The 12,686-nt window shown below is 49.7% G+C and overlaps 1 protein-coding gene across 1 annotated transcript in view; it reads right to left on the minus strand.

Moving 5' to 3' along the window:
* Positions 1-309: 309 nt before the first annotated feature.
* LOC110486743 (calcium-binding mitochondrial carrier protein SCaMC-3) overlaps positions 310-12,686 on the minus strand; it is a 38,562-nt gene continuing 26,185 nt past the window's right edge. The window contains exons 2-10 of the mRNA XM_021558572.2: positions 12,368-12,491; positions 6,448-6,535; positions 6,194-6,305; positions 5,648-5,806; positions 5,304-5,456; positions 4,731-4,844; positions 4,422-4,589; positions 3,249-3,399; positions 310-831 (exon numbers count right to left, since the gene is read on the minus strand). Coding sequence (XP_021414247.2) covers positions 650-831; positions 3,249-3,399; positions 4,422-4,589; positions 4,731-4,844; positions 5,304-5,456; positions 5,648-5,806; positions 6,194-6,305; positions 6,448-6,535; positions 12,368-12,491 — 1,251 coding nt within the window. The 3' untranslated portion in view covers positions 310-649. The remainder of the gene's footprint in view (positions 832-3,248; positions 3,400-4,421; positions 4,590-4,730; positions 4,845-5,303; positions 5,457-5,647; positions 5,807-6,193; positions 6,306-6,447; positions 6,536-12,367; positions 12,492-12,686) is intronic.

A 12,686-nucleotide genomic window follows, 5' to 3' on the forward strand; every position in this document is an offset into this window, starting at 1 on the left:
TATCTCTTACAAATGTGTTCAGAATCTTTCCCATACAAAATACATACTGTATCAGTACAGTACATGTAAACGTCAAAGTTTCCTCGTTTAAGAACTTTAGAAACTCCCCCATTAGAATGTACGTTTTTGAGAATAGCAACTGAAGACAAACATAGTGCATGTAATCCAATTCTAATCTCTTTTGAGATATTGAAATAAAGAGTAGGGTTAGTACTTTGGATTGGTCGTGTTCTAGCAACAGCACACTGGAACAAACCCACATATTCTGCTGTGTAGTAAAGAGCAAATATACAGTACATGTCAAGGTCATTGGAGGAAGATCACTTTATATTCACAAAACATGAAACTGACCTTAGATAAGTGCCTACATATAGGTATACAAACTGTACTGTGTGCTTCACTGTGTTTGGTTGGAGGGCAACACACAGACTTATTGTGGAGATGTGACTATAATGGGGGTTACAGCTCATAAACAAAGAGGAAGAATGGCCCAGATTCTGCCGAGATCAGCTCTCTTTTCTGAATGTGTATGAAAAGGGTGGACTATCTGTCTTCTATCCCTCAATTCTCTGCTGTCTTCCTCTCCATCTTGAAATCCAAGAGCTGCACTCTATATACCTCTCTTTCTTCTGCCTCTCACTTCCTCTCTCTACGATTTCACACCCAGAGCCTTCTTCATGTGTTCGTATACCACGTACGAGATGCTGACAGCAGGAATAACCTTCAGGAAGTTGGGGGCGATGCCGCGGTAGAGCCCAGGTACCCCGTCATGTGATATGATGTGCTTGAACTGACCGACCATGGACAGCTTGGGCCCGCCCTCAGTGGAGGCTGTTGGAAAGAGGGAAAGACGGCGAAAACGTCTGTTGTTCAGTTCAGTTATATCCGTTAGATAGCTATTAATAGATAGGGGAAAGGGGGATACCTAGTCAGTTGTACAACTGAATGCATTCATCTCTGTTTGGATAGCCCGAACAGTAATACAGTGCCTTCGGAAAGTATTCAGACCCCTTGACTTTTTTCACATTTGTTACGTTACAGCCTTATTCTCAAATTGATTCAATTGTTTTTTCCCCTCATCAATCTACACACAATAGCCCATAATGACAAAGCAAAAACAGGTTTTTAGAAATTGTTGCTAATTTATACAAATAAAAAACTGAAATATCACATTTACATAAGTATTCAGACCCTTTACTCAGTACTTTGTTGAAGCACCTTTGGCAGCGATGACAGTATTATGTCTTCTTGGGTATGATGCTACAAGTTTGGTAAACCTGTATTCGGGGAGTTTCTCTCATTCTTCTCTGCAGATGCTCTCAAGCTCTGTCAGGTTGGATGGGGAGCTTTGCTAAACAGCTATTTTCAGGTATCTCCAGAGATGTTAGATTGGGTTAAAGTTTGGGCTCTGGCTGGGCCACTCAAGGACATTCAGAAGCCACTCCTGCATTGTCTTGGCTGTGTGCTTAGGGTCGTTGTTCTGTAAGAAGGTAAACCTTTGTCCCAGTCTGAGGTCCTGAGTGCTCTGGAGCAGGTTTTCATCAAGGATCTCTCGGTGGGCCTCCCGGGTGGCGCAGTGGTTAAGGGCGCTGTACTGCAGTGCCAGCTGTGCCACCAGAGACTCTGGTTTCGCGCCCAGGCTCTGTCGTAACCGGTCGCGACCGGGAGGTCCGTGGGGCGACGCACAATTGGCCTAGCGTCGTCCGGGTTAGGGAGGGGTTGTCCGGTAGGGATATCCTTGTCTCATCGCGCACCAGCGACTCCTGTGGCGGGCCGGGCGCAGTGCGCGCTAACCACGGTTGCCAGGTGCACAGTGTTTCCTCAAACACATTGGTGCGGCTGGCTTCCGGGTTGGATGCGCGCTGTGTTAAGATGCAATGCGGCTTGGTTGGGTTGTGTATCGGAGGACGCATGACTTTCAACCTTCGTCTATCCCGAGCCTGTACGGGAGTTGTAGCGATGAGACAAGATAGTAAGTAGCTACTAAAAACAATTGTATACCACAAAATTGGGGAGAAAACGGGGTAAAAATTCAAAAAAACAAAAAAAAGGATCTCTCGGTACGTGGCTCTGTTAGTCTTTGCCTCAATCCTGACTAGTCTCCCTGTCCCTCTAGCTGAAAAACATCCCCACAGCATGATGCTGCCACCACCATGCTTCACCGTAGGGATGGTGTCAGGTTTCCTCCAGACATGACGCTTGGCATTCAGGCCAAAGAGTTCAATCTTGGTTTCATCAGACTAGAGAATCTTGTTTCTCATGGTCTGAGAGTCTTTCGGTGCCTTTTGGCAAACTCCAAGTGGGCTGTCATGTGCCTTTTACTTTTACAGATGGCTTCCATCTGGCCAATCTACCATAAAGGCCTTATTTGTGGAGTGCTGCAGAGATGGTTGTCCTTCTGGAAGGTTCTCCCATCGCCACAGAGGAACTCTGGAGCTCTGTCATAGTGACTATCGGATTCTTGGTCATCTCCCTGACCAAGGCCCTTCTCCCCCGATTGCTCAGTTTGGCCGGGCGGCAAGCTCTAGGAACGTCTTGGTGGTTCCAAACTTCTTCCATTTAAGAATGATGTAGGCCACTGTGTTCTTTAGGGACCTTCAATGCTGCAGGGATGTTTAGGTACCCTTCCCCAGATCTGTGCCTCGAAGCAATCCTGTCTCGGAGCTCTACAGACAATTTCTTCGACCTCATGGCTTGATTTTTGCTCTGACATGCACTGTCAACTGTGGGATCTTATATAGACAGGTGTGTTCCTTTCCAAATCATGTCCAATCAATTGAATTTCCCACAGGTGGACCAATCAAGTTGTAGAAACATCTCAAGGATGATCAATGGAAACATGATGCCCCTGAGCTCAACATCGAGTCTCATAGCAAAGGATCTGTATACTTATGTAAATAAGGTATTTCTGTTTTTAATTTTTAATAAATGTGCTAAAATGTCTAACAACCTGTTTTTGCTTTGTCATTATGGGGTACTGTGTGTAGATTGCGGAATATCATTTTTTATTAAATCTATTTTAGAATAAGGTTGTAATGTAACAAAATGTGGATAAAGTCAAGGGGTCTGAATACTTTCCGAAGGCACTGTAGATATAGGGTAATAGGTTGACATGGTAGGTAGTAGTATTCATTTGTTATAGATTATGTTATAGAATGTAATATAATCTATATTATCTATGTAATATCATCTATGTTATGTAGTAAGGTAGAAGGTATAATTGCAGTTCAGTTGTACACCAGTCTCACCCTGGGCCTGCATACGTGTTCTAATGAGAGCCAGGGGGTAGGAGGCCAGTTGTCCACAGGTACTAGACACAGTACCACAGCCCAGCAGTACCAACACCCCCGGGTCAGCAGAGCCCTTACTGTACCGCTGGAGCCAGGCATTCTTCAGAGTCTGAGATGGAAAGGGGGAGGGGACGAGAGAGAAGAGGGGAGAGAAAAGAGAAGGAAATAATAAAAAGAGAGAAAATAGAGAGGAGAAAGAGGAGGGGTGAGAGTAGAAATGAGAGAGGAATAAGAGAAGGGATAGAGAAGCTACATTGTTAATTTGACCGATATTTTATTGTGTTAAAAAAAATGAGGACATAGTAGAGAGAACCACGGCTCATTGACTGCTAGTAAAAGTAAAACTCAAAGTTCACTTAAACACATAAAAGTCATTTTTTACGAGAGACCTGGGCAACAGTAACAGCAGCATACATACTGACTGGCATTTTACTTGAGTACAAGGGACAGGGCCAGCGATGAGGTTTAGCTTCCCAGAAAACATCAAACACAGTTGGCAGGCAGACAAATACACACACACACACACACACACACACACACACACACACACACACACACACACACACACACACACACACACACACACACACACACACACACACACACACACACACACACACACACACACACACACACACACACACACACACACACACAAACACACACCATTTAGTTGACTGGTCAATTGCTTGGTCAATAGGCTCTTGGTTGACATTTGTCTGACTCGTGCCTGTCTCAGTGGACTAAAACATTGAGGAGGCCATGGGGATGGCACAGTCCATCACTCTATCCTATTTCCGGCAACTTCAGGAGCGTACCGGCAGAATCTACGAAGGCTAGCAGCAGCGGGAGGAGGAGGGTCGAGAACAGATTTTTTTCTTCTGGTTATCTTGATCTCTGGCTCCCTCTTGAGTCATATGTGTGTCTTAATTATTTCATCAAGCAGTGTGCTTAAAGCATCAGACAAGCTCAGTGCATATAGTTGATTTTATTAAAACATATAAAGGTGTGTCTATATATGGAAAAATATATGTTTGTACATTTCAACGACAGTCAACCAAGATGTTTTTTTTTTTTTCAGGGACAGCCCTACTCTCTCTCTCACACACACACGCACTTTCTCACACACACCTCGTAGACGGCCAGGTCTATTCCAGCATACGGTATGATGCCAAGTGTGTTGGGCACGTAGCCCCTGTAGAAGGCTCGCACCCCCTCCTTCCTCAGGATCTGACGGGCACAGTCTACAATGCCAGAGTACTGGCCAGTCTTCCTCAGGGTGAGACGAGTCTTCAGCACCTGGGAAGCGAGAGAGGGAGGAGAAAGGGGAAAGAGAGAGGGTGTGCAAGGAAGAGAAGGAAAATGAGAGAAAAGTCCTATGTTTCTATATTCAATAAAAAGTCTGTCTATCTTTCTGTCGGTCTGTCTCCCCTCACTCACCTCCATAGGGTAGATGATGGTCTGTGCAGTGGCTCCAGCCAGCGAGCCAGCGATGAACCTCTCCTGCACCCGCAGAGTACCCGCTTCATTTCTGCCCCGGATCAGCCACTTGATCTAAGATGGAGGAATCAGGGGAGACAGGGGGAGAGGAGAGACAGGCAGGTGGAAGAGAGTCAGGGATATACAGGGATTAAGGGGTGAGGGGGATAGATTGTGGGAGGTGGGATAGGCAGGGATACATAATGAGGGGGAGGTGTAGATTGGGGGTGAGGGGGGAATACGTGAGTCACACTGGGGTGGAGGAGGAGAGTCAGAGACACAACACGTAGAGACACAGGGTGTGTCTGACAGGGTGAGAAACAGAGTGTGTGTGTGAGCAACATTTCACACCTCAGTGTGGGTGTGTGACTCCTTCATTCCTATGCTTCACTAATGACTACTCCATACACCAGAACTTATTTACAGATGTGTATCAGTGTTCTCCTTAGATTGGTCCATAATAAATCCAAATCAACCTCTGGGACCTCTTACACCCACATTTGTGTACAGGTGCGTACAGTCCTCTTCCTTCACCTGTTCGTAGGCCATGAACTTGATGGCAGACTCTGGGGCTATTTTGAGGACGTTGATGCCGTTGCCCCTCCAGAGGGCTCGTACACCCCCCTCCTGGACCATCCCCCTCAGCCCCGTCCACAGGTTGATCCCCCTAGAGCTGGAGCCATGCACCTAGAGAGACAGCATTGTCAGTAACTCTAATAACATTCTGTACATCAGGGATGGCTAACCCTCCTCCTGGAGAGCTACTGGATGTGCAGGATTTTGTTCCAGCCCTGCTCTAGCACACCTAATTCTACTAATCAGCACTGCACAGACCTCTAACCTCTGAGCCTGTAGTAAACACAACAGTAACCCTTCACCTGTAGGAAGACCTTGAGACGGTCGAGGGGGGCGGTTCCTGTACGTGACACCGCCCCTGCCATCGCCCCGGCAACCAGCTGCCTCCACACTACCCCCGACTGGCGCTCTTGTTGGGAAAACTCTGGCGGCACTGTCATGTGCTCTCCGATGTCAAACATCTGAGAAATCACAGAGATGCCAATCAATAAACTTGATTGACATCCAGAACTATCTGTATTCACCAAATGTAAATTACATGAACCCTTCTCTAAGGTTACCAAACTAAAATTCCTGGATAAAGCATCAGAAACAGTTTAAACTGTGTAAACTATAACATAAAATGTAATTACAGAGTAACTATAAATACATAGATTGAGAAAATGGCCACATTTGTAATGAAAGGATACTGGCAAAATGTTTAGTTTCTATAGTCAATATGTAATTACATTTTACTACATCAATAATTGAAAATTCCATGTAATGCTATCTGTGCTACTTCATGTCAAGCAAAGATCTAAACTAGAGAGTGTAGAGATAGAAGGCATAGATAGGCAGTACTGACTGACCAGAGAGTGTTTCCAGTAGTGGGCGATGCCCTCCATGTTGTGAAGAGGGTTAAACAGGAAGTGATCTCGCCACTCACTCCAGTTGATAGTCATGGTGCCATCCCTGTCCATACTGAGAGAACACACAGAGCAGTGTCAACACACACACACACACACATACACACACATACACACACACACACACACACACACACACACACACACACACACACACACACACACACACACACACACACACACACACACACACACACCTCTGTAGTATTTTGATGGCGTGTTCTGTGGACACCTCCAGTCCCAGGTTGTGCAGCGATTGTTGAATCTCCCCGACATCAATGCGCCCTGCATAAACAGTGAATCCCATCAGTGCCCACAATATGCAATATGTACCTACAGGCATACAGTACAGTTAGAGCACAGTGATGTGTGTGTGTGGCTACTTTGTGAACTACATGCATTAATGTGGTATGATACTAAATACCATTCATGCAGTCATACCACACATTCAGATAAATTACCATACCAGTGCAATGTGACATAGAATGCTCTGTGCATGTATGAACAATTTAAACTGTGTTTTGTGAGTGAAAGGACATTGTATCCAAGTGGCCCTCCTACATGTGTCTACTTATGTGTGCTTAGATCAGACTTGGGTTCAAATACATGATTATCTAAGCAATAATGTCACGAACCTCGCCGAGGTTGGTGCCTCTTCCTGTTCGGGCGGTGCTCGGCGGTCGTCGTCGCCGGCCTATTAGCTGCCATCGATTCCCTTTCCGTTTGTTTTGGGTTATTGGTTAATTGGGTACACCTGTTTTGTATTAGGATTTGTTTGTAGGGTATTTAAGGGCACTAGGCCCGCTGGGTATTTGTGCGGGCTTGTTTTTGTTACTCTGTGTTTTGTTGGTGTGATTTATTATTGTATTTATTCTCCGGACTGTTTAGTCCTGTTGTTGTTTTGGACTAGCAACGTATTTACGCCCTGTGTGTTGGCGTGACTGTTTCTGTTGCGCTGGGGAATAAATCTGAGGAAAACGACTGAACCCTGCTCTCTGCGCCTGATTCCACCCACCACACCTAGTAGATCTTAACAGAAGCCCGCACCTCCTGAAATGGAGTCAGCAGGAGCAGCGACCACTCCTCTCCCCACTATGGAGGAGCGCGTTCATCACCATACAGCTGTCCTCCATCGGATTGGTACCGCGATGGACCAGATGATGGAGAGGATGGAACGATGGGAGCGGAGTGGTCTCCCGACATCTACCCCAGCTCCCCCACTCCCGACACCACCTACTCCACCTACATCGTCCTCTGGGTCCGGCGCACTACGTCTCTCCCCCCCGAGGGAGTACGATGGAGCGGCTGCTGCGTGCCAGGGATTTTTGCTCCAGTTGGAGCTCTACCTGGCTACCGTGCGTCCGGCTCCCTCGGGTGAGGAGAGTGTGAGCCTCCTCGTCTCCTGTTTAACGGGCAGGGCCCTGGACTGGGCTAACGCAGTCTGGAACAGTCCAGACTCAGCTCGGGACAACTACCTGGAATTCACTCGCCGTTTCCGAGCAGTGTTCGATCATCCACCAGAGGGTAAAGCGGCGGGTGAGCGACTGTTCCACCTCAGACAGGAGACGAGGAGCGCGCAGGACTTCGCGTTGGAGTTTAGGACCCTAGCTGCTGGTGCTGGGTGGAATGACAGGGCCCTGATGGACCATTACCGGTGTAGTCTCCGGGAGGACGTCCGCCGGGAGCTGGCTTGCAGGGACACAACTCTCTCCCTGGATGAACTAATAGACATGTCTATTCGATTGGACAACCTGCTAGCTGCCCGCGGGCGTTCAGAAGGGGTCCTGTTAATTCCACCGTCCAGCTCTCCCACTCCCACTCCGATGGAGTTGGGAGGAGCTGCATCTAGGGGGATCAGAGGGGGCTCCTCCTGCTCCTATTGTGGACGGAGAGGACACACTTCGGACCGGTGTTGGAGGAGTCCCTCTGGGAGTCGAGATGGTCGGCAGAGCGCTCCTCGGCCACCCCAGGTGAGTAAGCACCAAACTCACCCAGAGCTCCCTGTTGGTCACATGTTTTTGTTAATTTTTTTCCCTGCATTTTTCCCCTCTCTTCAGCATAAGGCGCTAGTCGATTCAGGCGCAGCTGTGAGCTTTATGGATCGTGGACTCGCCCGTAAATTGGGTATTCCGTTAGTGCAGATAGACCCACCTGTCCCCGTGCACTCCTTAGATAGCCGACCGCTAGGGTCAGGGCTGGTCAGGGAGGCCACGATTCCGCTGGACATGGTAACGCAGGGGAATCATAGGGAGAGGATCAGTTTCTACCTTATTGATTCACCTGGGTTTCCGGTGGTGTTGGGGGTTCCCTGGCTGGCTATTCACAATCCCCTTATTTCCTGGAAACAGGGGGCTCTTAAGGGGTGGTCAGACGAGTGTTCAGAGAGGTGTTTAGGAGTTTCCATCGGTGCCACGACGGTGGAGAGTCCAGACCAGGTTTCCACCGTGCGCATTCCCCCAGAATATGCCGATTTGGCTATCGCTTTTAGCAAGAGGAAAGCGACCAAATTACCACCCCATCGACGGTGGGATTGCGTGATAAACCTCCTGGAGAACGCTGCACTTCCCCGGAGTCATGTGTACCCACTGTCACAGGAGGAGACGCTGGCTATGGAAACATATGTCACGGAAGCTCTGAGACAGGGGTACATTCGGCCCTCCATGTCACCCGTCTCCTCGAGTTTCTTTTTTGTGAGGAAAAAGGAGGGAGGTCTGCGTCCGTGCATTGATTATCGAGGTCTCAATTCGATCACAGTGGGTTTTAGTTATCCGCTACCTCTCATCGCTACGGCGGTGGAATCATTCCACGGAGCGCGTTTCTTCACAAAACTGGACCTCAGGAGCGCGTATAATCTGGTGCGTATTCGGGGAGGAGACGAGTGGAAAACAGCGTTTAGTACCACATCAGGCCACTATGAGTACCTCGTCATGCCGTATGGGTTGAAAAATGCTCCAGCCGTCTTTCAATCCTTTGTAGATGAGATTCTCAGGGACTTGCACGGGCAGGGTGTGGTAGTCTATATTGATGACATCTTGATTTATTCTGCCACACGCGCCGCGCATGTTTCCCTGGTGCGCAAGGTTCTTGGGCGACTGCTGGAGCATGACCTATACGTCAAGGCTGAGAAATGTGTGTTTTCCAAACCAGCCGTTTCCTTCCTGGGTTATCGCATTTCCAGCTCGGGGATGATGATGGAGTGTGACCGTGTTAATGCCGTGCGTAATTGGCCGACTCCGACCACGGTAAAGGAGGTGCAGCGGTTTTTAGGGTTTGCCAATTACTACCGGAGGTTTATCCGGGGTTTTGGCCAAGTAGCGGCGCCCATTACCTCACTGCTGAAGGGAGGGCCGGTGCGTTTGCGGTGGTCAGCAGAGGCTGATGGAGCCTTCAACCAGTTGAAGGTACTGTTCACTGGGGCTCCCGTGTTGGCGCATCCGGACCCTTCGTTAGCATTCATAGTGGAGGTGGATGCGTCCGAGGCTGGGGTTGGAGCCGTGCTGTCTCAGCGCTCGGGTACGCCACCGAAGCTCCGTCCCTGCGCTTTCTTTTCTAAGAAGCTGGGTCCGGCAGAGCGGAACTATGATGTGGGGGACCGGGAGTTACTAGCTATGGTAAAAGCCCTGAAGGTGTGGAGACACTGGCTAGAGGGGGCTAAACACCCTTTTCTCATCTGGACTGATCACCGTAATCTGGAGTATATTCGTGCAGCGAGGAGACTGAATCCGCGCCAGGCTAGGTGGGCCATGTTCTTTACACGTTTTAGATTTACGATCTCTTACAGACCAGGTTCCCTCAACACTAAGGCCGACGCGCTGTCCCGTCTCTATGACACTGAGGACCGGTCTATCGAACCCACTCCCATCCTTCCTGCTTCTCGGCTGGTGGCCCCAGTGGTATGGGAGGTGGACGCGGACATCGAGCGGGCGTTGAGGGTTGAACCTGCGCCTGCACAGTGTCCGACTGGCAGAAGTTACGTACCGCTTGGTGTTCGTGATAAGTTGATTCGGTGGGCTCACACACTACCGTCTGCGGGTCATCCGGGGATCGATAGGACAGTGCGGGGTCTTAGAGGGAAATACTGGTGGCCCACCTTAGCTAGGGATGTGAGGCTCTATGTCTCTTCCTGTTCGGTATGCGCCCAGAGTAAGGCTCCTAGGCACCTTCCTAGAGGGAAGTTACAGCCCCTCCCGGTTCCACAACGGCCATGGTCCCATCTCTCGGTAGATTTCCTTACTGATCTTCCCCCATCTCAGGGGAACACTACCGTTCTGGTCGTTGTGGATCGGTTCTCTAAGTCCTGCCGTCTCCTCCCATTGCCTGGTCTCCCTACGGCCCTACAGACTGCAGAGGCTCTTTTTACCCACGTCTTCCGGCACTATGGGGTCCCAGAGGATATCGTCTCCGATCGGGGTCCCCAGTTCACATCTCGGGTTTGGAAGGCGTTTATGGAGCGTCTGGGGATCTCGGTCAGCCTTACCTCTGGTTATCACCCCGAAAGTAATGGGCAGGTGGAGAGAGTAAACCAGGAAGTGGGCAGGTTTCTGAGGTCGTATTGCCAGGACCGGCCAGGAGAATGGGCAAGGTACGTCCCATGGGCAGAGTTAGCCCAGAATTCTCTTCGGCATTCGTCCACGAATATGTCGCCATTCGAATGTGTACTGGGTTACCAGCCGGTCCTGGCTCCGTGGCATCAGAGTCAGACCGAGGCTCCTGCGGTGGAGGAGTGGGTACAGCGCTCTAGAGAGACCTGGCGGGCAGTCCAGGATTCTCTCAGGCAGGCCAGTGAACGGCAGAAGAGAGATGCTGACCGCCACCGCAGTGAGGCCCCGGTGTTCGCACCAGGGGACAGGGTCTGGCTCTCGACCCGAAACCTGTCCCTCCGCCTGCCCTGCCGGAAGCTGGGGCCGCAGTGTGTGGGGCCATTTAAAGTCCTGAGGAGGATAAACGAGGTGTGTTATAGATTGCAACTTCCCTCTTATTATCGTATTAACCCCTCGTTTCATGTGTCTCTCCTCAGGCCGGTGGTAGCTGGTCCCCTACAAGACAGTGAGGTACCGGAGGTCCCTCCACCCCCTCTGGACATCGAGGGGTCCCCGGCGTACACAGTACGAGCTATTCTGGACTCGAGACGCCGGGTGAGGGGCCTGCAGTACCTCGTGGACTGGGAGGGGTACGGTCCGGAGGAGAGGTGCTGGGTACCGGGGAGGGACATTTTAGATCCTTCCCTCTTGAGGGATTTCCATCGCCTCCACCCGGATCGCCCTGCGCCTCGTCCTCCGGGTCGTCCTCGAGGCCGGGGTCGGCGCGCTGCGGGAGCCGCGCGTCAGGGGGGGGGTACTGTCACGAACCTCGCCGAGGTTGGTGCCTCTTCCTGTTCGGGCGGTGCTCGGCGGTCGTCGTCGCCGGCCTATTAGCTGCCATCGATTCCCTTTCCGTTTGTTTTGGGTTATTGGTTAATTGGGTACACCTGTTTTGTATTAGGATTTGTTTGTAGGGTATTTAAGGGCACTAGGCCCGCTGGGTATTTGTGCGGGCTTGTTTTTGTTACTCTGTGTTTTGTTGGTGTGATTTATTATTGTATTTATTCTCCGGACTGTTTAGTCCTGTTGTTGTTTTGGACTAGCAACGTATTTACGCCCTGTGTGTTGGCGTGACTGTTTCTGTTGCGCTGGGGAATAAATCTGAGGAAAACGACTGAACCCTGCTCTCTGCGCCTGATTCCACCCACCACACCTAGTAGATCTTAACAAATAAGGCTTGAGGGGGTGTGGTACATGGCCAACATACCACGGCTAAGGGCTGTGGTATATTGACCATTTACCACAAACCCAGAGGTACCTTACTGCTATTTTAAACTGGTTACCAACTTAATTAGAGCAGTAAAAATATATGTTTTGTCATAGCCGTGGTATACAGTCTGATATACCACGGCGGTCAGCCAATCAGCATTCAGGCCCCCGAACCACCCAGTTTATAATGTTATTTAAATACTTATTTTCTGTGTGTGTGAATGCATTAACTGTAAGTCGCTCTGGATAAGAATATCTGCTAAATGACTAAAATGTCAAATGTAAATGTGTATGCATGTGCGTGTGTGAGTGAGGTGGCCAAGCCGACCGTCATGGTTGCGGTCCAGTGTGTGGAACATGAGCCGCAGTTCCTTCTCGTGGGCCCACAGGTACTGAGAGAACTCCTCAAAGTCCAGCAAGCCATCATGGTTGGTGTCACTCTCACGCACTATCTGCAGGAGTAGGATTGGGGTGAGAGGAGGGGTAAAAATAGCAGATAGGGAGGGGGTGAAGGGTCAAACAGTGTAGGGGACAGGGGGTGAGAGAGAGGTTGAGGGGGATGTGACAAGGTGAAAAAGTGTGGGGTGGGTTGGGGCCAGGGGGGAGATTTAGGGTAAGGTGATAGTTTGAGGGGGTGAGAGGTAAAT

This window comes from Oncorhynchus mykiss, chromosome 13 (genome assembly GCF_013265735.2).
Source record: "Oncorhynchus mykiss isolate Arlee chromosome 13, USDA_OmykA_1.1, whole genome shotgun sequence".
In the NCBI taxonomy this organism is placed as follows: Eukaryota; Metazoa; Chordata; class Actinopteri; order Salmoniformes; family Salmonidae; genus Oncorhynchus; species Oncorhynchus mykiss.